Source organism: Lycium ferocissimum, chromosome 7 (genome assembly GCF_029784015.1).
Source record: "Lycium ferocissimum isolate CSIRO_LF1 chromosome 7, AGI_CSIRO_Lferr_CH_V1, whole genome shotgun sequence".
In the NCBI taxonomy this organism is placed as follows: Eukaryota; Viridiplantae; Streptophyta; class Magnoliopsida; order Solanales; family Solanaceae; genus Lycium; species Lycium ferocissimum.
Window position 1 is genome coordinate 22,684,808 of NC_081348.1, and position 26,831 is coordinate 22,711,638.

General features: G+C 32.2%; 2 protein-coding genes across 2 annotated transcripts; both read right to left on the reverse strand.

Annotated features, from left to right (window-relative positions):
- Nucleotides 1-8,796: 8,796 nt before the first annotated feature.
- On the reverse strand, nucleotides 8,797-10,654 carry LOC132063848 (probable methyltransferase At1g29790). Its single transcript, XM_059456581.1, has one exon. The coding sequence runs from the start codon at nucleotides 10,401-10,403 to the stop codon at nucleotides 9,012-9,014; it is 1,392 nt and encodes a 463-aa protein (XP_059312564.1). The 5' UTR covers nucleotides 10,404-10,654; the 3' UTR covers nucleotides 8,797-9,011.
- Nucleotides 10,655-12,373: 1,719 nt separating this feature from the next.
- On the reverse strand, nucleotides 12,374-13,289 carry LOC132063849 (RING-H2 finger protein ATL67-like). Its single transcript, XM_059456582.1, has one exon. The coding sequence runs from the start codon at nucleotides 13,186-13,188 to the stop codon at nucleotides 12,562-12,564; it is 627 nt and encodes a 208-aa protein (XP_059312565.1). The 5' UTR covers nucleotides 13,189-13,289; the 3' UTR covers nucleotides 12,374-12,561.
- Nucleotides 13,290-26,831: the final 13,542 nt, after the last annotated feature.

A 26,831-nucleotide genomic window follows, 5' to 3' on the forward strand; every position in this document is an offset into this window, starting at 1 on the left:
GAAATAATTTTGATATTTATGTTTTTGAAACGGTGAAGTTACCGAGGTATGTCCTAGCCTCAGGTTCGGTACTCCCGAACCTAAATTTAGTTAATTTGAAATATCCCCTCCCGTCTTTTTTGTCCAGATATATAGAAGAAAAATAGGGATCGCGTTTTTACCTTGTTTGATCCTATCACAATGTTTGAAACTATTTAAAATCGTAATATTACCCCTAGAAGAATGTGCGCATTTATTTTTATTTTTTAATATTCTTACGTGTCAATTTTTAAGAATAAAAAAATAAAAAATTGATTTTTCTTTTACAAAATTTATTTTTAAAACCCGTTTTTAAAAATAAAAAAAAAAAGTGAATTAAAAACTGATTTTTCTTTTAAAAAATTTATTTTTAAAACCGTTTTAAAAACAAAAAAAAAAACTGAAAACGAGAATTTAAAAAATGATTTTTCTTTTAAAAAAATTATTTTTAAAAGTTTTTAAAAAAAAAAAAAAAAAACAAAAACGCGAATTAAAAACTCGATTTTTCTTTTAAAAAATTTATTTTTAAACCCGTTTTAAAAAAAAAAAAAAACTGAAAAGTCGAATTAAAAAACTCATTTTTCTTTTAAAAATTTCATTTTTAAAGCCCGTTTAAAAAAAAAAAAACTGAAAATGCGAATTAAAAAACTCGATTTTTCTTTAAAATATGGAAAAATGGATTTGTTAATAATATGGAAAGCTTGATTATTTTTTTTTTTTAAAATGTCTTAAAAGATCTTGATTTTCATTTTCTTAGGACACTTTTATTTTTCAAAAAAAATGGAAAAAAGTATTTTTCTTGTCAAAATTTGAAAAAAAAACTGATTTTTTATAAAATTTTGAAAAAATTAATTATTTTTTTAAAATGTGAAAAACTATATTTATATTCATATTTTAAGAAAATACAAATTTTTAAGAAAAATTAAGTTTTTATTTTTTATGTTTCTCACTCTCGAAACACACTCTCAACATTTAGGTAAAATATTACGGTTTTAAATAGTTTAGGGGTGATAGGACCAAAAACATTTAAGTTGGTGTGTCTTAAAAACTTTATACTGAAGGTGGGGTAATCTTATCCCAAGAAAATAAATAAGATGCTTTGATAAAAATGTAATTATTAGACCTAAAATTCAATCTCAGAAATATTACTAGTTGGAACTTGGAAGACAAGTTCTTTTAGTGCTAATAATTATTTTATATGCTTTTAATTATTTTCAGTATAACTGGGGTAATCTTAAATAGTAATCCGTCTCGATCAACACTTTTTTGATTTAAGAGTGTATCAAATACGTTTGTGGGTCATTTGAACTAAAGTATAAGCCAAATAAATCATGATATATAAATTGATATTATTTTGGGATTATATACGACAATACCTTTAGGGTCCTATTACCCCTAAACTTATTTAAAACGAAATAATTACCCCCCTAAACGCTCATGCCCACTCTCATATGGAGAGTGACATACACTCTCCTTGCCACATTGTATTTATTTGTTTTCTTCTTCTTTTTTTTTTTAATTTTTTTACTTACGTGTCAATTTTTTTTAAAATAAAAATAAAAAATCGAATTTTCATTAAAAAAAATGAGTTTTAAAACCTATTTTTTTTTTTTTTTTAATTTGAAAATTTGATTTTTTTTTAAACCCATTTAAAAAAAAAAACTAAAAACATGGATTAAAAACTGAATTTTCTTTTAAAAAAAGGATTTTTAAAACCCTTTTTAAAAAAAAATTGAAAATTTGTTTTTTTTTAAAACTCGTTTTTGAAAAAGAAAAAAAAACGAAAAATGATTTTTTTTTAAATATGGAAAAATGGATTTGTTAAAAATATGGAAAACTTGATTATTTTTTTAAAATGTCTTAAAAAATCTTGATTTCATTTTCTTAGGACACTTTTATTTTTCAAATAAAAATCGGAAAAATGTTTTTTTCCCAAAATGTGAAAAAAACTGAATTTTTATAAAATTTTGAAAAAATTAATTATTTTCTTAACATGTGGAAAACCCGTTTTTTAAAACTAAATGTGGAAGACTAGATTTATTTTCAAATTTTTAAGAAAATACAGATTTTTAAGAAAAAAAATTAAGTTTTCCCCTTTTTTATGTTTCTACACTTCTCTTGCCACGTCAGCGTTTAGGGGGGGTAATTATTCCGTTTTAAATAAGTTTAGGGGGGTAATAGTGAAGGTCGGAGATAGAAATTCGGGGGGTAATGGTGCCTTATCCCTATTATTTTATATAATATTGGTTTGCAAAATTCTACATCATTAGTTAATTTTTACATAACTTTATATGAGGTTTAGTGTCGATAAGAAAACATAATTTACCTATTTGAATTCGACAAACGGCAAATAGTTAAGTAGAGACAAATTTACAATTTTTAAAATTAACTAATTCATCAACCAAAATTCATTACATGTAATTTTGATATAGTATACGCCATTTCCTTAGTATTAATATAAAAAGTCAACTAATTCAGCAACCAAAATTCATTACATGTAATTTGATACAGTATACTCCATCTAATAATATAATAAATTACTTAATATATTAAAATAATAAATCCAGGATGGAAAGTTTTGAATTTGAAAATGTTCTGAAAAGTTTTACTAGATGTGAGACGCAAGTTGAGTAGTTGCGTGAGGCTACCTATCTTTTTGACAAATGGAGCTGTGGGACCCACAAAAAGCTAGTTTCCTTTCCTTCTAGTCTCTCTCCTCCGACTCTCTCTCCATTGTGCACCCACCCGGGGTAGGCATGGTATGGTATACCGATTACCATATCGAAATCTATTTTTTTAATATCATGATTTTAGTATTTTGATATTTGGTATGTATTTTTAAAAAGATTGATATTCGATACGATATTTGATATTTATAAATAATATACCGAAATATCGAGTATCATACCGAAATATATAGTTATATATGCAATTCATAATATATTAGAATTAAAATACTAAAAACTATTTAATTTAGTATTAGTACCAAATTAATTGTTTAGATGTTGAAATTTTGACTAATTAAACTTGATTGAAATGCCTTTTTTGTCTAAGATTTACGAAGGAGATTGCTTGTGCTTTCTTTTGAATATTTTTACATGTGCAAGGTGTTAGTACGATATTATTGAGTCGCTTATTGGATAGCCGAAGTCATAATTCTCTATTAGATGAGTATATATAAGTTGAAGTGGAATAAACTATGATTACCAATTTACCGTATCGTAAAATACCGAAACCGAATTTTAAAATACCGAATTAATTTGATATGGTAATGGTATAGTATTTTTAAAAATCGAAAACTAAAATTATCATACCGAAATTTTTAATACCGTACCATGCCACCCCTACGGCCTCAAGCATGAAGCTGCTGCTTCATCTCTCCTTCCCCCTCCCTCTCTCAATTCTATTTGTTTACTAAATTTAGATTTTATTTTAATTTTCTCCCCTTTCCGCTTCACCATCTTTCTTCAATTTCTCTTGCTGAAGAAAATTCAATTGGTATGTTAATTTTAGAGTTAATACTTCAAAATTTCTCTAAATTATCAATGTTTTCTTAGTTTAATATTTACATTTACATTATGTGGTGTTGTTACCTCTATGAATTATAACTATTTTTTTTTTTTTTTTTTACCTAAGACCCCTTTGCAGTGCCAAGTAGCAATGAAAGTGACCTCACACTTTTTATATTATGTGAGAGCCGGAAATATGTAAAAAAATAGAATTTATGTGGCATTATTATTTTCTTCTTTCTCAAATCTCTACATGTTTTGCTAATAACAGTAAACTAATTGAAATCAATAACCTTAAATAATAATAACATACAATAAAATAATCAAAAAAATCTAGTTAAAAATCATGATTGAATTTTATCATAATAGTAAACTCAATTTAAAAAAATTAAAATAATATTAATACTAAAAGATTAACAAAATGTATCAGAAATTGACATTAATGCGCAAAAAATATTTTTCTTGTTTATTCTTGGTTTATCTAAATTTCTTGATTTATTTTTCTTCTTGTTCTTCAAAATCTTTCAGTTGAAAGCTCATATTTCTGAAAAACAGCGGACCTAACTGCAAATTAGAATAAAATGTATTCAATAATAATAAACCTAATCGAAAAGTTTGAATAATAAAACATACATAAAATAAATGTTGTGCGCGCTACGAATTATGTCTTTTTAATTGAGTCTACCAGTTTTATTTTTATTTTTTTTTTATTTTTGTTGGTTACAAAAATGAATGTAAAATGCCATATAGATGCTCTTTATGACAACAATATGCACCCCATAGTTTAAGTACTAAACTAAAACGTGGATCGTTTAGAGGGATTTTGAGGTAAGCACCATTTAAGTGTAGGAAAGATATCTTTTCTTTTAATTGTTTTTCCTAAGAGATGCGTTATGGGGGTATATCGATTTGGTGGCACCGTGCGACTTTTCTGACACCCATAATAAAACTTTAGAATAAACTAATCTACGCAATATAAAAAAAGAAAGTTATTTTTTATTGTAAATAATGGAGCAGACATTTCAAAATGATTTGCTATAGAAAAGCTGAAGGAGATAATATGAGAGGTACAAACAAAAAAAAAAAAAAAAAAAAAACAAACAAAAAAAACAGTGAACTTTTATTTTAAAAGAAAGGATGAACAGGAGAAAGGCCGATGTGAGTGGTGGCTAATTAAGAAATGAGACGGTGGGTCCCACAAGTCCCTAAGTGTTAAGCAAGGTATACCGTCACACAAGTATGACATAAATATTTTCAAATGTTGTGATCTTTGATCTTACAAGTTGACGGTGATGATTGAGATGAGGCTTAAGTTTGAGGGCATTTATCAGAGGGTGGTGGCGTGGGGGTCACTGACTAGTGAAGAGTGGGGGACACGTGTCGGCCAAAACGGCGATTGCGGACGGCAACTTTTGATGATTTGACGGTGGAGATTGGACTTTAATACAGCAGTGTGGGCTCCACGTTACTGGAGATTTGGATTGAGAAAGTAAACACCACACTGTTCTTTTTTTAATTTGTTGTATTTGCAAACTGTAAAATAAGTAAAGGAAAACATGAGAGAAGAACAGCAAATAAAAGTAAAAGTACAAAGAAAAAGAACAAAGAAGAACAGCACAAAAGCCCAAATGGTTCATAAAAGTAAAATGACCAGAATCTTTAAACTTTTTTATTGTTTTGTGCGAGTGTTACTGTATTTATATTGAAGCCCGATTAAATTTAAATTTGCGTTTGAAAGTCCTACGAGATAAGGCTTGAATTTGAAATCTCTAATTAAAGATAAAAAATTACTTACTACCTCACCACGACCTTTGTTTATTAAATTAAACTTATTTTTCTCTAAGCGATGCAAGGTTTAAATCTATCTAAGAGTTTTTGTTTTTCCTACAATCCCTTCCCAGGAGAAAAAAATTATACAGAAGAAAACCAATTTACCTTTTTTTGTAAGACTAGAATCAAACTCAATTGAAAAGCATGGAAATGTGAAATTTGATAAATAAAAGTAAATTCAATTTATGTCTATATTGTTTTCAATCAAGAAGTCTGCACTTTTTGTGGAAGCAAAAATGTCAAGTACTTCAGCTTTTAAGTAAAATTTTTGTCTGATTTTATTCTAAGATTCCTCCATAAACAATGTTAATGTTAGATTGCAATATATTATTATTGGCTTTGGCGACTAGTTGATGATTTCTTTTGAGCCTTGTACTTTTACTGAATGATCACAATCTTTTATGTAAGGCTCAACCATGTGGTTTCTGAACTTCATGCAGAAGATTGTGAGCATCAAATAAAATGCTTGAGTTAGTACATTATTAAGAAATTATATAACTTGGGAAGTGTTTGAAAAAATTATTTCGATAAAAAGCTAATCATAGTATCAAACAACCTAAAATCGAAACGGACGAGTGCGGTTGCCCAAAATTATTATGAAGCCCTTTGTAATGCCCTTGTATAACTAATAAATGATTATACATCTCTAAGATGGTCTCACAGATGTAATTAAATTTTAGAGTTAACATTAGGAGTTTAGGATGAATATTTTACGTACGGACGAGAGCACAATACAATATAATTTGGTTCTAATACCATATGAAATAATTTAAGAATTCAGTTCTATTACTATCTTTGGAATTTTGGTCTATCTTTGCCCGGGCAATTGGCGCGAATGCCCTTCAAATGCGCTGGTCTTTAATTTTTGCCCTAGTAATGCGTGGTCTTTAATATTTGCCTTTTAAGCTAAAAGATAATAAGAAAAGACTTTACTACCCCTACCCATAACATATAAAAATTTCAGAATTTAACCCCAAACATCCAATTAAACCTATCCATCATTTCAACAACAAACCTTTCAATCGTTCCATCGTTCCAACACGTGAGAAATCTCCATTGATTTCTTTGCTACAACATCGAAAAAGATAAAATACATAATATATAGCGTTTCAATTGAATGTAATTCAACTTAATTTGATGCTTTATTAAGTTTAGATTTGTTAATATTTGAAAATAACAACAAATCATCTTCTATGAACTAAACCTGATATGTAGTTGAGATTCACATTGCGAATCATAATTTTACTCAACAACATAGAATTGATCAAATTTATCGATTTTGATTAGTTTATACGTTCCATTTGATTAGTATACAATGCTCAATGACTTAGACTTGAAATTATAGTAACCAGTTGACAAAAAATAATCAAAGTTTCGAACAAGTATGCTAAAAGTTTACTTTACAAAAGAAAAAAAAATACACAAGTGTTAAGAATTAGACAAGTGTGCGGGAGAGGCGAAGTTTACATTAGAAAAGAACAAAGTATCTTTGTTAGAGGCAAACTTTCATTTTTATGAGCAAAACAAAAATTTACGCAAGTGTTAAGAACTAGAAAAGTATCGAGGAGGCAGAAGTTTACTTTACAAAAGAACAAAGTATTTATTAAAGGCAACTTTCATTTTCATAAGTAAAATAAAAAAAAAAATACACAAGTGTTAAGAATTAGACAAGTCGGAGGAGCGTAAGTTTACATTAGAAAAGAACAAAGTATGTCGTTAGAGGCAAACTTTCATTTTTATGAGCAAAACAAAAATTTACGCAAGTGTTAAGAACTAGAAAAATATGCCGGAGGAGAAGTTTACTTTACAAAAGAACAAAGTATCTTTGTTAGAGGCAACTTTCATTTTCATAAGTAAAATAAAAAAAAAAATACACAAGTGTTAAGAATTAGACAAGTATGCCGGAGGAGGCAGAAGTTTACATTAGAAAAGAACAAAGTATGCTGTTAGAGGCAAACTTTCATTTTTATGAGCAAAACAAAAATTTACGCAAGTGTTAAGAACTAGAAAAGTATGCTTGGGAGGAGGACAGCGAAGTTTACTTTCAAAAGAACAAAGTATCTGTTAGAGGCATCTTTCATTTTCATAAGCAAAATAAAAAAAATACACAAGTGTTAAGCTTTCGGAAGTTCACTTTACAAAATTACAAAGTATGCCGTGAGAGGCAAACTTTCATTTTTCATAACCAAAACAAAATATTATTAACAAAACAACACCAATAACACATAAGATTGCATAAAAATCAAAATTATTAACAAGACAATACCAAAAATCAAGACACACATAAATTAACTTAATTCATGAAGTTATGTCGAACAAGCATAACTTTATGATCGGAACCACTAAGATCAAAAATCATTAAATTCTCAAAACCGGCATATGTTGCCTCGTGACAAAAACATTCTTCAAAAAATCGATTATTAAACAAAAACGACGATAACAACATAAAAAGCATTCCAGAGCAAAACTTTAAAGATTCAACAAAGAGAAAACCAAAACGCATATCAAAATCAGCTAAAATATATTACGACATTCATAATACGATATTCAAAAAATCAAAATATATACATGGGAACGAAACTAAAGTTGAAAAAATCATAGAGACACTATAACAAAACACTATAATTTTAAATAAAAAAGGATCAATTAAATATAAAAAATGACGAAGACAAAGATATCAATTCAACAAACAACAATTTAACATAAAAGCAAATATTGAAACGAGCAAAAGATCCAAATTCGTATCTAAATTTTAGAACAGATGAGATAGACACAAAAAAGAGGAGGAAAGAAGCAAAAGAAAAGAAAAGAAAAGAGCAAATGACGAAATAGAAAGAGTTTTAATGGAGTAAGGGTAATTTCGTCAAAAAACTTTCATTAAATGGCGGCAAGGGTAAAAATTAAAGAAGACATAAATGAAAAAGAAAATATAAAGACCAGCCCAAAAGAAGGGCACTCCGTGCAAAAAAATGCTCCTTTTTTACTAGTACTTCTCAGTTCCTTTACTCATCAGGCCCATCGAAATAATGTTTTGATCAGGCCCCCTACGTATGGAGAAACTACAATTATTGGTCCAGATTAAAGCTTCTGAATGGGCCTTAATCTCTTTCAAAATCTTCTTTTAAGCAATGGACAAAATTTGCTGCTAGCTGCTGCTGAGTTCTTACTAATGAAACTTCGTGTGCTTTTAATTTCGAAATGTAAACTAACTCGGAATTACTGCATTTAAATAGAGAGAATCAGCTAATGTGTTGTCACCTAACTTTGAACCTTGCTTTCTCACAGTTTTCACTCACTTTGTTGACGTTAGGCCACGCCTTTGATCCTCTTTCAAACTTACTGCTTTAATTGTATAATATTCAAGCTTCTTCTTCATGGAATTGCAGATGATATTTCATAATTTGTAAATCAAATACATCAAGTATTGTCTACGTTGACCGACGTAAGTTATTGTCAATATTACAGCTAAAAACTCATCAAGACAAAGAAATCTCGGTTAGATTAGTACAATTATTGGTAACATTGTACTGGCTTGTACAATAAACTCACATTGTATCCTATCTAGTGTTGGATCAAAATGTATAAGACCGAAGAACAAGATCGGTACCAACATTATTGTATGAAATAAGTATAATTCATGAAAATATAACAAATTCATCGGAAAGGCCTAGGTGGTTTTTCTAGGACTGCAGAGAAGAACACTTCACTATCATCTTTATCCAGCTTAGGAACAATAAGCCACTGAAGTTGCTTATACCTGAGAATCTTGAATGCCTCTAAATAATCATTCAGCTCTTCCTTCAAACAGAAAAAGCTATCGATCCATAAAAGTCCACCAGGCCTCAAGACTCTATCGAAATCATACAACACAAAATCCAGCAGCACAAAATCAATCCATCCATCAAGAAACCTCGTCGTGTGGATCAAATCTAGAGTGTTATCGAAGAAAGGCAGTCTCTGATTTATCGTCAAGTAAAGCGGAATTAGCCCTCGAAGAGCAATCATCTCGTTGAATGGTGCACCGAGATTTATAGTTGCAGAAACTATAGTCACATTATGTTCCCTCATTCGAGCAGCAAAAGTGCCCGTGCCAACGCTGAAATCCAGGCCAATTCTGATCTCTCCGGGCTTAAAATTAAGTATTTCTGTTATCAATATATCAGCTGTCATTTTCGAATTTGAGTCTTGATAGGAATGGACAATCCATCTGGGAGATTCATGATGTGTAAGATTGAAGCAATCTGCGCATTTGAAGAAACCTTTCGCAGTCGAATTTCTAGCCAAGCAAGTAAAATTTTTGCATCTGTATTGACTCCATCTAACATTTTTGTCATCAGGTAACTTCCAAAGCGATTCATTTATAGGGTATGGCTTATTGTACAATTGAGGGGCTCTAGTAAAACATCTTCTTCTTGGTAATGGATCACATCCATGAACCATAAGTTTTTGTGCTAATCTCCAATCATCATTACACATTTCACCAACGTCATAATCCATGTACTCTTCAAGCTCCGATTTCATGGAAAAACAAGCATGGCCTATGCTAGTGAATGTACCATTAGCTCCCATAAAGTTCTGTTTTTTCAACCTATTTGGTTTAATCCTCACATATTTTCGGATTTCTTCGGTCAAGAAATATTCAGAAGGTCCATTGACCTGTTCCGTTTGTCTTGATAAGGAATGTAGCACTGCTCCAGGCTCACTGTTTTGCGCTAGTGATATGTGGACCGACTCAACTAGATTTAAAATATCTGCAAGAAACATAGCCTGTTTTCCGAAAACTTTTTCATTTGGTAGTTGTCGTAAAATGTCAATTTCATGTTGGATTTTCTGAATTACAGTATCCAGCGTTAAATCCACATGGTGATTGATGGTACATGACTTGTTACAGTTGCAGAAGGAATTTGAAGCTAGAAAAGATCTGAAAGAATAAATTTTGGAAAAAGTAGCCATACATATAAGAAGAGCAAGAATACAGAATATGAAGATTAACCTGTGTATCCCTCTCCATGCTCCCAACTTCTTTATGAAATTTGATTTACGCATCTCTCTTAGTATGAGAGCGATAAATTCTTGTGTCAAAGATTTGGAATATCTTGAAGAAATTATATTCTAATGTAGCAGCTTCTCCTCTACATCAAGAGAGTAATGGTTGGAGCAATTTCGAGAACACTTGTATCAGTTTCTTGATTAATCATATGGATTTGAGTTGGCTATTATGACGATTAATTAATTATAAAGGTCTTGAGATCAGAGTCCACATGTGGCATTAACTTACGATATACCCTTCAGTTTCTTGGGAAGCGTATTTTTCCTTATCAGTCCCCCATTCTCAGCAAAAACTTTACTAATATCAAGTTACATGATAAAAATGTTAACCTCATATTCAGGGGTATCGGGGATGTTTAAGTCCAAAGATGCATACACTGCACCCACCACTCCTTTGTAACAATGAGCATGAACTTATTAGTGTACGTTATATGCATATATATTATAGAAGGGCCAAGGGCGTAGAAAGCTAAGAAAGAGAAAGCAAGATCAACCAATGTATGAATGCGGAGTCTTTCTATCTTAATAAGTGAATTTTGATTCATGCAATCGTTCTTTGCTGCATTGGTCTTTTCACTTCCCACTCTCGACCATATCAAAATGTTTCCACTATATTTCAAGAGTAGTCAAAGGACGTACGGCGGGTCCGATTGGGAATAAATTGACTAAGAAGCAGGACATACAACACTGAATTAATTTATCAACAAGATCTGTTCGACGCAGACCAAGATGAATGGGCTTGGTCTAACCTCTCAAGCGAAAAAAAGTTTTAATTTTTTGAGTAGAAAGAAATTCAATGTTCAAACTTGGAAACCTAATCTTCAAAGACTAACCAAAAAGTCATTTCCAATGTATATTTTTTGATAAAAGAAAAATATTTCTATATCTAAAAAGGCCTAGAGTCATGGTAGCTTGTCTGTTCTAAACGTCATGTTGGTGAAAGTGGAACTTTTCTTCCAGTTAAGCAGAGAGTAGAACTGAAGTCTGTAGCAAATCAGAGCCTGAGAATTCCATATTAGATTTCTTAAACTAGCATGAATAAGACAAGCGAATAGTGAAAAGTATTAAGTAAAGTGGAGCTGGAAGCATCATCCCAAAGTGATGGACTATATAAAGAAGTGGTAGACAAAATGAAATATGGAAGTCAATAAGGCCATAATTTTATATTGGAGAATAGAAGAGGGACTTGGAAGTAAAGATACTAGTACTAGACAAAAGCTACACTAATCCCAAAAGTAAATCTTGAAAGTCTTTAAAGAAATGAGAGGAGAAGAAGCAGAAGCAGCAGCAGAAGGTTTTTCTTTCTTTATTTCTTTTAGTAGCTCTAGAGGTATTGGAAAAATAAAAGGCAGAGCGCATCTTCATATCGTTCTATGTGCATGGAAAATTTGCGTTCAGAAAGACCAACCAAAACTAAAAAGAAGCAAAGCACCAAAAGTTCATTGAAAGACCATTTCAAGTCCCACCTCCTACCATCTTTATGACGGGAGATAACCTTTAATCCCCCTTTTTATTTAACTTTTATTATAATAAGTTTGCAAGGCTTGGAGTTCCCTTATGAACTTCACATGTGTGCTTTGGCTCATTGATGACGAAAAACACTTATTCCAAAATGATGCTAACGCAGACTAATAATATATCAAAGAGGTCTGCAAAAATGTAATAAGCTGCTACTCTAGCTCGTTTCCCAGCCAAATTAAAGAGAGAAGCGGCTAGTTATAGAGAAAAAAAATTAAAGCAGGAACTTGCAAAAATGAAGGGGTGATTTAAATTCACGTTATGTTAGGATTAGAAAATAATTTGGCTCTGGTTTAGTTTAGTTTTGTTTTTACTCTCTGTTTTGCCAATAATACTTGTGTCCGGTTAACGTTTTTGTGTAGAAAAATTAATTTTGCAAAAGAGACTTCTGAATTTCACCTTTCCCACATAAAATTAACTATTGAAATTGATACTACGCCACTGGAATAACTCATACTGTTTTGCTTGATACTGTCAATCATCCATTCTGTGTAATGAACAAAAAATAATGACAAAAATCACAACGCCAAAATCACTCCTACCACGACGAAATGATTTAACCCTAACAGCAAAAATGAAAAATTTAAACTCCAAAAGGTGACCTAACTAAAACTTTACACCTCCAAATTACCAAAAATCATACTCTTCGCCGTCCATCAGAGTACTGAGAAAGAGGGACCACTTCCGATAAGGGCGTAGATAAGGGCGTTGGTAACGGCGAATTCCGACAAACAGGACACGAAGCATTCAATTTCAGCCACGCGTCTAAACACATAACATGAAAATAATGCTTACAATCCGGCATCATCCTTAACATCTCTCCATCCTTATAATCACACAAACATATCGGACAAACAACATCGTTCCCATTTCCCCCATTTCTTTTCGAGTAAACCAATTTCGGGTACGAGTTTATCACGACTTGATCAAGTCCCAACGTTGAATTTTGTGATGCCCCGTCATCGTTTTCATCGTCTTCTGCTACGAATATGATACGAGGAAGGTAAATTCCGTTTTCGGTGTTGTTAGGGTTTTGTGAATTCTCTTGAATTTGACGGCGGCGGCGGCGAGCGGCGGCGGAGCGGCAGCAGATGTAAGAAGCAAGGAGGATAGTTGAGAGAAGAACAACGAAGCCGAGAGCTATGGCAATTGCGTAGCCAAGGCCTATGGTGCTGATATTTTGAGAAAGGGTGGGTGGGGTGGTGGTTATAGGTGGTGGTGGTTGTTGGGGGTGGTGAACGGAGGAGGGAGTGGTGGTGTACATTGGGAAGGGAGAATGAGAAAGTCCATGAGAATGGAGGGGGGTTTAGGGGGTTGAGGGGTGGGTGCGTGGATTAACTGCCTGGTGTAGCTATGGCATTTAATAGTGTAGTGTGGGAAGTAGAGAAGGGTCATTTAATGGACAACATGGGGGTTGATGATGACTTATTGCACTTTGCTTTCTTGCTTACTTGGTTTGGGCTTGACCATGAGTTGTTTGGACTTTGGAGTTTAATTTCTGCTTGGCCTTGTCATGAATCTTGGTTCTACTGTTAATCTTTTTTTTACTATTATTTTCTTATAATCATTCATTTTTAAAACTTCATTTGTTTGCATTTAACAGTTATGAATGACTGCTCAGACCTTAGGTCATTAAGAGTAAAGCGAGGAGCAAAGCTATCATTATTCGAAGGGAGCCAATTAAGACACTCCTTCATAGTTATGTAGTCTTTGATGTCCTCCACATTTATTTATTTATATTTTCTATCACTTTTGTGAAAATTTTGGTTCCAACCATTGGGTAATGCACTTTCCACCCAAGGGATTTTTATTTTCAACGCCCAACAAAAAATGAAGGAATCTCAATCATCCCGTTGCACCTTTGAAGGTGTTAACCCCTTTGTATTGATGGTAAAAATATACACTTTTTAACACTTAATTGTGGGTAAGTAATGTATTTTCACTTTGATTTATTGATTCTTAATTAATTGTTTGGGGTAAACAAACGTATGTAATTAATTATTTACCATATATGGATTCAATGGTCGAAGTGTCAAACATATATTTTAATCTTGGCTCTACGTGTTCCTGCAATTTGATTGGATCCAACACAATTATATGTACAATTTGATCGGATCTAATAAATTACTATCTACCTACCTTTCCAAATCTGATTTAATAAATCGGTGTATATACAATTGATTTTCATACCATCAACGACCATTTTTCTAAATTGTCAATCCAAATTTATTCGAACAATTACCTATTAAGACTTCAAAAAATAAATAAACAGTGTAAATAACATTGTATGAAAATAAAATAAAAAATCTAAATTACTAACTCTTATTTATTGTACTTGAGTTTGCTTATGTGTTGCTTGAATAATTATCTTTTGCAATGTCAGTAGCATTAAACTTTGGGGGAAAAAAAATGGTTAGTTCAACTATTTAATTATTGAGAAGTTTCCCAAAGAAAATCTGATATTGGGAATTATATCACAATATGCTTCCTGGTCGAAAATTGGCATTATTTAATGTTATTTCTTCTTCTTCTAGGGGAGGGAAGTTTTCACTTTTTTATAATGAGAAATATAAAAAGATCCTAACATATAATCAAAGCGTGATGGAAAAAATGCAATCTTTACTGTTATTAGAGAGGCATTCGATGGATCAACATATGATCATACACATTAGTACTGGCAAGGTGATGGAATCATGTAGTGACAGTTTTAAGGAAGAAATTTTCATAAATTCCAAGACGTACAACATCAAGAAGTCTACCCCAAAATTACTCAGCATGCGTTATTACCATCTTACTTCTCATTTTCAACATCATTGATTTGCCTCATGTTACATAGTGGGGAACTTAGCAATGAGAGTCTTCCACTGATAATTAAATACCAATATTCATATAATATATGAGTTACTTAACTTGAATATTACCGAAACTAAACATCATGCAAAAACTGTGCCGTTAAAGTGAATGCGCTTTATATAAAGTAAGCTTTAAACCCGGCTCCTTTAGCTTATTGTTCATGTCGTATGTGAGGATCTCTTTTGCACTTCCAAAATAAGTTTTTTCACTCTTTTCTTCACAAAAAAGAAAGAATTTAAATAAAATACATATTATCAAATACTAGGATCTTTTCGGCAGTTATAATGTTAGTAGCTCAACATGATTAATCACCATATTTAGTCAATTTAATTATTTGAAGAGACTTAGTCAAAAAATTTTTAAAAAAATGATTTAGGATATATCTTAACTAATCATTGACTAAATGGTAGAAGTTTATATTTAAAAAAAATGGACGTAATATAGTAAATCATTGAATTTTAATCCCTAAGTAAAATTCTCAAATTGCTAAATGAAAATATAACAACAACAACCCAGTGAAATCCCACAACGCGAGGTCACGGGGAGGGTAGAGTGTCTGTGAACCGACTCCTATCAAGGTAGGAATTTTATATTTCCGAAAGATATCGTAACTCAATAGAAAGCATAAAATTCTCTAAATGAAAATATAAAATAATAAATTTTAAAAAGGTGAAGAAACAATAACCAGAGAATTGCAAGGAAGAATAAAATAAGCAACAAAATGGAAAACTAAATATCAAAGCTAAGAGGAGCAACGAAAAAATTAAGAGGAGAAGTGATTAAGCGAAGAAGCAATCCACAAATGAAACTCCTTAGTGAGTCTCCATATTCTGTTTCTTTCCTCTTATTTCCCCTTTTAATTTCTCAATTGTTTTTAAAATTTGTCTTATTTTTGTTATGTCCACCTCTTTTTATATTTAGTAAGTTGACAATTCAAATATCCTACATGTCAAGTTTATAATCACAAGATTCAAAGGATATAAGTTTATAATCACAAGATTCAAAGGATATTTTATTATATTATACACATTTTAATTTAGAACCACAAGATTCAAAAGTCTATTTTTATTGTCTAGTCAAACTTAGACACTTAAATTGAGATAGAGGGAGTATATGCCAAATAAAAGAAATAAAAGGAAAATTGAGACACTGCAGACACGTGGGTACCTAAAAAGTAAACACACAAGAGGTAGAATTAATGTTAAACTTGTAAAATGCACACATGTTAGTCCCTGCTTAGAGTACAATTTCACGTGCTTTCTATAATAGTGTAATAAAATGAAGGTAAAAGTGGAATACACGCATACAGGTGGCAAACCAAGTAGTAGTACTTGTTAAATGAAGTGGACCCACAACTGGAAAAAAGGGAAAAAAACTAAGTACAATTGAAATAAGTTCAAATTTAGTGTACAACTCGGACAACTTTTGGTACAATTTGTTGTTCTTTGTGTTCGTCCCTCTTGAACACTTATATATATTAGAAATATCATATATCTTTTATAATTTCATCCATCATTTTTTTTTTTTGGATCACAAACGATCGAGATAGGCAAGAGAAGTTGATTAGTGTCTTTTTTGTCGAATATGAAAGTTAAACATTAGATACAACTATACCGCTTAGCTGTGCGCTCCAGTAGGACCTAATCTAAATTCAAACAATTATGAATTGCCTAACCTTATTGTAATTTGTAAGTAGTACAGCATTGAGATGCACATGATGGGAATTAAAATAGATTGCTATTTTTGTTTTCCTTTTGACCTTAAATATTAAGCAGAATCTGGTCAAACTAAGTAAATTTTCCAACCAACCGAGATACTATTGTCCGACAACCCCACCTCCATATTCCTCGTGAGATTGCAGAATAGAAGGAGGTGAAGCTTCTAATTGGAACATAAAAAGTTTCAACTTGTCCTATGCTGAAAGAACAGCTTCATATAAAAGACAAAAGATGATTAGAAATCTCAAATCTCTCTTTGTATCTTATTTTTGTCAAACACAAAGCTCTTTCAAACATTTTCCTGTCCAAGGCAATTCATTGCAAAATATCTACTAATTTTTTATTAGGAAATTTTATACTGTATGCCAATTATGGCAAAATATTTATCCGTTTTAGCCCATCTTTTTTTAATTACCCGCTATAGTCATTTTTTTCCTCTTCAGTTTTTTACCAGTCTTATACATTTTTATACAAGATTTATACATTGTCTATAGTAGATGTATAGAATTATATATTATTGTATAATATTATATACTAGTCTTATACATTATTATACACTTTTATATAAAGTGTATACAATGTCTACAGTACGTGTATAAAATTGTATATTGTTGTATAAAGGTGAATATTCAAGTTGGGTCATGAAATGTTGGGCTGTAGGTTTGTAATTTAAAATATGGGCTATGAATATTTAATTTTGACCCATAAATTGTTTATAAGTGAAATTTTTCCTTTTTATTAAGGAAAATTTACAGTCCATAACTACCTCTAAGACTTATTTATTAGTAATAGCTACCTTTTTTTAAAATTATTTTTGGTAGCTTCATTATTTATCAAATTACCATCTATAACTTGTTTTTGTAACTGCAGTGTATTTCCCTAAAAATAAGGTACCTCTCTCCCACTTACCCACAATATCTTCCTTTTTTCAAATATTTCTCTCACATCTTCAATTCACAACCGTATTTTACTCCCATTATTTTTCACCATAATTAGCACGATTTCTTGTTCTTTCTTATCAGTTACCCAATCTCTACAGGTAACTAATTTTCGTTATGTTATTTGTTGTATTTCTCTTCAATTGTTCGGAAATTTCATCGTCTTTACCTTCACTTTTCATTCAATTTTTTTAATTTTTTATTTTCAGCCATTGTTAGAGTATCTTCAACAAGCTCCAACTCTCCATTTTAATGGCGGATATTGATACTCCAAGCAAAAATACACCAGTGGCAACAAAAAAAGTAGTGGAGGATCTCCAGCCAATGGCCGAAGCTCAACCATAACAATTTCTTTGCTAAATCTCCATGGATAGGCCAAAATAAGAGGAAAATCCTTCTTATGTTTGCTAATCATGTGGTGTTGTTTATCTTATGAGTGATGAAGAATAGTATTGATTATAGCATCATCTAGGAACAAGAGAATAGGTTGTTGTTGTAGAAACATCATTGATGAGAGTTGTGGAGCTCCATGCCCACCAAGTGTTTGATAAAATGTTTCAGTATATTTCAGTGTATTATTTCGCTGTATTTAAATGTATTTATCTTTTTTTTTTTTTTTTTTTTTGGTGTAGAGCCTATTTTTGCTCCATTTTTTTTCACGAATTTTGTATTTCGCTGTATTTCAATGTAATTCTACATTTTGTATTTCTAATTTATGAAATAGTTTCTGATATATTTCATTGTATTCCATTATATATATGCATACTACAACTTTATATTTCTTAAACAATCAACCATATTTCATTGTATTCCAGTGTATATTTTTCTATATTTGGAAGTTTTCAGATCTTTAGTGGTTTTTGAATTCAAAAAGTTTTGATTGTGATAAAATTTGAGAGAGATTCGTGAGTCACATCTGTTATGGAATGCGTGAAATATGGTTGATTTAATTTAACTTACCATTTAAAAAGAAAAAGAAGAATCTGTTCCAAAAATATAGCCTATTTTTACTCAACCCGATTTTGTATTTCCGTGTATTTCACTGTATTTCAAAAAATCTGTTCCATAAATAGCTCCTGATTTCTTCGGAGCGTGTTCTCGTTCTTCGTATTTCTCTATATTTCAAAAAACGAAATACACGCGTTTTTAAAGAAAAGTAGCTACCCTTGGTAATTTTGCATTTTATAGTTATATCTAGTTAGAAGCCAATAAAAGGTAGCTATTTATGTAAGTTTCACTTCTATTAATCAAATAAGTGAGGAAATAGGGAAAGCCCCAGCGGCCCAGCCCAACACTCGCATAAAAAAAAAGTGTCCGTAAATACTTACTCAAACAGACAATCTTATATTCTGTAAATAATCCTCGTTTGTCTGGGGAACACCTCGTGAAGAAGGGAACTAGATACACAGGATGAATAATATGAAAGATTAAATTTCCTAAAAGGTCACTTATGTTTTGAGAATTGTCTAGTAATATTACTTTTGTTTTTTTAGGACTAGAATATCACTCAATTATCACTATTTTCCTAAAAAAAATACTATACACCACAAAACCCTCCCTCTCTTAGTTGGCATGTCATGCCACATTAAAATTCCCTTTTTTTTTTTTTTTTTTTGGTAACTAAGCTTTGTATTAATCACCAAAGTAGGACTTTACATATCAAGGCACAGCTATACACAGCTTGCCATTCCAAATGAAACAAAAAGAGGCAACAGAATCAGACTAAAAGTGAAAACTAGCTACTACATCACTAATCCTGCTAAGGGCCCGAACAAAGACAACATATGCAATCTCTCTTTCCACAACACCCTAGTCGTGACACTTCTTCTCAAAGATTCTATTATTTCTCTTCATCCAGATGTCGTACACAGTTTCTGAGTATATCAATTTGTAAACTTGAGCTTCTTTTGTTTTTCCTCGTGAATTTCTCAGTAGCCAGGTCATGTGTTGCTCCCACGTGGTAACTGTACAGTGTGGCATTCCCATCCGGTGTTCCATCTTGGTCCAAATTTGCTTTGCATAATCACATCGCACAAATAAGTGTTCTTTAGACTCAGCATGTTGATGGCATAAAAAGCATTCAGGATCCACTTGTAATCCTCACTTTATCAATCTATCAGTGGTAGACAACCTCCCTAGCATGAGCAACCAAGTAGTAAATCTTGCTTTAGGTTTTGCTGCATTCTGGTACATCATTCCTTTCCATGCAACTTTAGGCAAATGAGGCGATAGTTGATAATAAATTTGTCTTATGATACTTTTGTCACCTCTGATATGCTGCAACTATTAGAATTGATTTCTGCATTCGAATATTTTCTTAATCAGCCAGCAAGATTGTTTTGGCACTTGCACCTCTTCTATCATCTGGTTCTTTATGTAATACACATGAAGCCACTTTACCCACAACTTTTCTTGCTTATGAGCTATATCCCAATTTTTTTTTTATTAAAGCTGCTTTATTCCACAAGAAGACATTAGTGAGGTTAAGTCCTCCAACACATTTAAGAGTGCACACTGATTCCCATGCAACTAAAGCTTTTTTTGTTATTGTGCCACTGCTTGACCATAGGTAACTTCTACAATGGGCATCAATGAGGTATAATATCTTAGCTGGGATGGTGAAGAGTTGAGCCCAGTATCCTTCCAAAAATGACTGATTGAATAAGCTGGGGCCTCCCTGCATCGAACAGTTCTTGGCAGTCCATGATGAGATTCTGGATGTGATCTTGTCTACTAATGGTTGCCACTAGATGAGGGAAGTCTTCTTAGTTGCCAATGGAACTCCTAGGTACTTAAAAGGAAGCTCACCATAACAGTAACCTAGGTCTTTGTATGATTTTGTTCTGCTCAAGCACTGATACTCGACCAAAATACACAACACTCTTGCCAAGATTAACTTGAAGGCCAGAACATAAGGAGAATTCAGTAAAGGACTTGTGTAAGGCAGTGAATAAAGCTAAGTCACCTCTGGAAAATAGTAATAGATCATCTGCAAAAAAAAGGTGGCTAATATTGAGCTTGGCACACCTTGGATGAAAATGAAATGTTTTATCTTCTGGCAGTCCGCAAAGTAGTCTACTAAGATATTCCATTCCTATAGCAAATAGGAATGGTGACATGGGATCGCCTTGCCGTAACCCTCTAGCTGCCTCAAATGGTTGTGTAGGTTCACCATTGACAAGGATATTGTAACTCACTGTTTGCACACACTCCTTGGTCCACTGAATAAATTTATCAGGAAAGCCAATTTCATGCATAACTTAGTTCAAGTAAATCCATTCGAGTGAATTGTATGCTTTCTGGAGATCAATCTTAATCATACACCTTGGGGATATGGCCTTTCTTTTATACCCTTTTATTAACTCATGAACAAGGATAATGTTATCTCCTATATTCCTACCCGGTATAAACCCTGCTTGTGCCTGAGATATAATACTAAGCATGACCATTTGTAGCCTGTTTGCAATTATTTTACCAATCAGCTTGTACAGCACTGAACAGCAGGCAATTAGCCTATATTTCTTGATTGTAGCAGGTTTTGAATTTTTGGCGATAAGAGTAACAAGTGCACAGTTGATAGGTTTATGCATCTTTCGCTTGCAAGAAATTCCTTGACTGCCTCTGTGACTTCTGTTTGAATGATGGACCAAGATTTTTTTAAAAGCACTGCATTATACCCATCCACTCCTGGTGCTTTATCATCCCCAATAGCATTGAGACTATCCAGAATTTCTTTATCAGTGATCTCTGTAATCAAGCTAAGTCTTTGGGTCTGATTTAAGCTTGGTCCTCTCTTCATGACTTGTTTGTTTATAGCTGGTAAGGATGGTGCTGAAGTACCCATAAGATTCTTATAGAAACTAGTAATTTCATCTTTGATAGCCTCTTGATCTACTAACCGCACACCAACAGTAGAAGTAATTTCAAAGATTTGTTTCCTTTGTGTCCTTTCTTTTAGTACTGCTGAGAAATACTTGGTGTTAGCATCTCCCAACTTGATCCATCTTGCCCTCGACTTCTGTCGCATTATACTCTCCTCTATCAAGGACCATTTCTCTAGTGTTTGCAAAGTTGATTTCTCCTGGTTCTGTAGGCTGTCTGTGTACTGTAGCTGGATTTGTCTTTATATGTTTACTAGATCAAAGACAAAATTCTATTTTTTAATAATAAATTGGGATAATTTTAGAGACTTCCCTCCAGATTTTGCTTCATTGCATTAACTTCCCTTGTGGTTTACAATATTACGCTTACATCCCTTATTTGGATTTTCTTGTAACCAATATTTAAACCTACTTATCATTAATATAAATAAACTATGAACTCACAGATTTACCCTTATTTAGTATTAATTTAATTCCAGCAAAATATCTTAATTAATAAATTCTTAGGTTGCTTCAGTTCCAGTTGAATCTCCAAAGATGAACATTCAACCCATTTACTTAACAACCCCCTTCAATAGTGAGTGTTGTTCTAATACGAATTGATTTTTCAGAATCACCTGTTTTCAGATGCAGTCACCAGTGTTAATAACGACCAAGCGGTTCTATTATTAGTGGAACAATGCTATTGTGCAAAGAAAGAGAGCGCATTCGTAGTGCATGAAAAACAACAAATGAGAATATGAATTATAACAATACAGATGATTAGAATCTAATTGGATATATTAACTCTACTGTGTGTAACGTTAAGTAAGTTCTCGTCCCAAGCAGATGCTTCAGTCTAAATAGTACTCTCCTCATTTTAAAAAATCAATTCAACGTCGAGTTTAATTCCCGGCAACCAGGTATTTGTCAACGCCACCACCTTCATTCTTAGTGGAAATGGACTCCCAAAAAGAGAAAGCTGATGCGTTTTCATTTTTATTATAAAAGAATTTGTTAATTAAGGTATACTGATGGAATTATTTAATTGGAAGAGTTTAATGTAAAGTAAGGGAAAATTTGTTAATTTAGTTTTATTATAAAAGAATTTGTTAATTAAGGTATTTTGATGGAATTATTTAATTGGAAGAGTTTAATGTAAAGTAAGGGCAAATTTGTTAATTTAGTTTTTATATATATATATATATATATATAGAGAGAGAGAGAGAGAGAGAGAGAGAGAGTAGTAAATAGGTTTAAAGATTAGCTATAAGAAAATCAAAATAAGAGAGGTAACCGTAATATTATAAACCACAAGGGAGATCAATGTGATGACGCAAAACATGGAGGAAGGTCTCTGAAAGTATCCAATTTATTATTTAAAAATAGAATATTAATGTGACATGGCATGCCAATTAGGAGAGAAGGGAAGTTTTGTGAGAGAAGGGAAGTTTTGTGGTGTTTAGTATTTTTTTAGGAAAATAGTGATAGTTGAGTAATATTCTATTCTTAAAAAAATAAAAATTATATTATTAGGCAATTCTCAAAACATGATAGCCTCGAAATTTACTCTAATATGGAATACCATAGACACATCTTACATCTACATGATGCACTTTAAAACAAGTTATGTTGACTCTAGGTTAACTGATTAACTACTATAGTACTTAGTAAATAATTTTGTACAGCTTACGAAAATGATAATACTGGTACATATATAGGCGAATTAGATTGACTACGAATGACAACAACAACTACTACTAATACACATCAGTCCCAATTAATTTTGGGTCAGCTATAATATGAATCTACATTTCTTCATTTAAGCTCATATAATATCATCATTATACTAAATAAAATATTATGATAGTAATAAATTAATAATAAAATATTAGATGTTCTCAAATATATGAAATTGTACCATGTGTCTAATAATGTTTGATTATTGGTGCGACATAAATACCATAACCTATAAATAAATGAAATATATTGATCATGCAACACATAATAAACTGTATTTAAAAAGGATAACCCTACCCAAGTTGCTATCATAGTGGCTAATTGTCTTTCTCAACGTTGTTATTATTTCTGTTTTCCATAACAATCAGGTAATTTAAGTGTTCACTTTCATAAAAGATGGTCCCAATACGAGCAGAAGAAGTAAATTTTGACTGCTTAATTTGTTTCTCGGCTGCTTCCAGCTGTCCTAATTTAATTTTCAATACTAACAAATTCTTTAGCTGTTACGCACCCACAACAACAAACTACACGATTCAACAGTTTTGGGCTTTTATCAATTGGGCTTCTTGAGAGTGGAGATCAGTGGACTCTAACGATTGGTCGGTCATAATAACAAAGAAGAAAATTATTTATTTAAAAGGCTGAAGTCATCGAAAAACCCCCGAACTTATCCAGTAATTTCATTTAGACCCTCCAACTGAGACTTGTACGATCTGAACCCGCCAAAATCACTTTATTGTGCCACTTAGACACAGAATAAAAATACAGTCAAACACCAAAGATGCTAGTAATTCACGCACTGATGTAATGAAAAAGAGACGAATAAAAAGATGACATGTGTCACTTGGACTCAAAATAATAATAAAATGAATTTACAGTTAAAAAAAATGAAAAATAATTTTTAATATCAATAATCAACAAAAAAAAAGAAAAGAAAAGGAAAACTTAGCTTTTACTCTTTTACCCCTATGATTTTTCCTAACCCTTTCCCCTTTCTTTGTTATTCCCCTGGTCACCCACCCCATCCCCCAACCACTTCTCCGGCGAGCTCCTCTTTTTCTTTTTCTTCTTATAATAAACTAGAAAAAATTATTCTTTCAGATTCAAGTGTTAGATAATCGTGAATCATGTCATGAACGGAGATGGCGGTGATGGGGTAGTCCGGTGGTGATCGACGGCAATGTTAGAAAGAAGAAGAAAGGGAGGAAAATTAGTTGATTCAGATTTTTTTTTTCTTTTGTGAAGAATGAAAAGAAATAAAATAGCAAAGAAAAGAAAAAGAGGTGCAGGAGGAAAAAATTGCAGAGGTTTGGGAAAGTAAAAATCGGGCGAAGAAGACGATGACGTGGAGGGGTGGCTTTCCTTTTTTGATTAAGTTATTCTTATTTTTAAAATTAATAAAAAGTCCTCTTTAGTTATTTATTTATCAACAAAAGAAAAAAAGTATGCTTTTTTTATTTGGAACTCACGCGCCCAACGAAAGTGAATTACATCATGCACATTAGAAGTGATTTTAAAGCGGATAGCAGTTGGAGGGTTTAAGTGATATTTTTAGTTCATTTAAACTTAATTAAAAATTGCTTTCTTTTATTGATTTTGAAATTGCTCTAATCGTATCATGTATTTCTCCTACAAGTAAAAATCTGTCTTATTAAAAAATAATTTATGAATATGGAGAATCATTGAAAAGCTTTAGTTCATTAAATCTAAATTGTTGATTTTAATGAATATGCAACATTTTGAAATGGAATATGTCAAGTAAAAAGAAAAAAAGAAAATAATGAGAAATGGAGAAATTAAAAACCAAATCTTTTAATGCTATGCAACAAGTCAAAGAAAACGCAAGAGAGTTGGAGGTTAACTAAGCCAAAGAAAATCACAAAAAAGTCAAAGTTGCATTTACACGTGAACCTGAATATTTCAAGGCCTCAACCAACTCAATTATTACAGTATTAATCTTATAAAAGAAGTGGCGTTTGGCAGCAGTCCAATATCAAATAGTTTACGTTATATACACGAATAATGCGAAAAAAAATATATATATATAACAGTGCAATTTAATCGGTTATAAAATATTGTTGTCGTAAGAGGCTTAATATTGAGAAGGGAAAAAGGCTTGATTTACCCCTCTACTATTGGAAATAGTCCACATTTACCCCCCGTTATCTTTCGCAAATTTACCCCTACCGTTACTCCAAGAAGAATATTTGCCTCCCATTTCATTTATGCCACCACCGTGGCAATAAAACCTCCACGTGTCTCGACATTTGACGAGGTGGCATGGCACGTGACATGTCACCTCACCACCCTCTCCCCTCTCCATTTCTTTCTTTTACCTCCAACCAAAGCCACCTCCAATCACCATTGAAGCCACACAATTTTTGCAAATCAAATTCAAGTAACCACACCACTAACCACCCTCAAACACTGGAAAACCGCCGCAACCACACCACCGCCCACGACCACACCACCAAAACAACCTTAACTTCGGCGAACCCATCTCCACAACCACCACACGCCACTGCCCCGTCCTCTCTCTTTCACCTTTTCGATACACCACACCACCACCCCCAAGACAACCAAACAACCTTTTTCCACTTTCTCCTCTATCTCAACCCAAATGAAAAGAACCCATTACCAATCAATATCTCTACCCTGTCATACCATTTCCTCTCTCAAACCCCAACTCAATGTTCCCACCGGCCCCCTCAAATTCATTCGAAATAACCCTCTTATTTCCAAAACTTTCAGGCATTCAATACCCAAATGTTGTATTTTTACACAATGGTGAAATGCTTTTTCTTAATCTTTCACATTATCGTAAAGATTAGCAATGATGTTAATGCTTACAAGAGTTAAAAGACATTCTTTTATGTTATTGAAAGATTTAAACTTTTTATCTAAAAGTTTCTTCAGATTTGTCAAATGGGTTTTAAAAATTTTAATGGTTGTGAGGTTTTTGGATTGGAGTTGGATAAATGGACAATATCCGGGTAAAGTGAGAGTAGTGGCGGTTATGGTGATTTCGGTGAGATGGGTTAATGAAAAGAAGATATAATTGTTGGAGGAGATAGTGGTGGGGGTGTGGCTTGAATGGTGGTTGGAGGTGGCTTTGGTTGGAGGTAGAAGAAAGAAATGGAGAGCGGAGAGGGTAGTGAGGTGGCATGTCGCGTGGCACTTATCTAAATCCAAATGTCAACCCACGTGGAAGTTTAATTGCCACGGTGGACTCCCATCCAAATGGGGGGCAAATATTGCTCTTTTTTTAGGTAACGGTAGGGGCAAATTTGCACCGAAAGTATAATGAGGGGTAAATGCGGACTATTTCCAATAATAGAGGGGCAAATCAGGCCCTTTTCCTTTATTGAAAATTAATTGTTATTGTAGGTCAAATTAACTTGAAAATAATACAAATTATTTAAACTGCGAATGCACAAAATATGAACTCTATTAAAATATTAGAGATATTTTGATGTCGAGAACAAGCGAAGCCAAGAGTTATGAACCTTAAAAATATGAATAATGAGGACGTTTGACGCGATAGCTTAAAGTTCACATGATGCAATTAGTTGTCATAATATAACAGGTTTAGGAAAATGATGAAAAGTCATTCTTTCACATTATTTTGTACTTGATTTGCTTTCACTACCTAACAAGAAGTCTTCCATTATTAAGAAGTAGACCGTGAGATATGGTTGGGAGAAACTCATTGTCTTCGTCTAATTAAATGGAGTTTGAAATGCTGAAATAAAACAAAATGCTGAAATTCACAAGGATTGAAGCAATTTATTCACATCT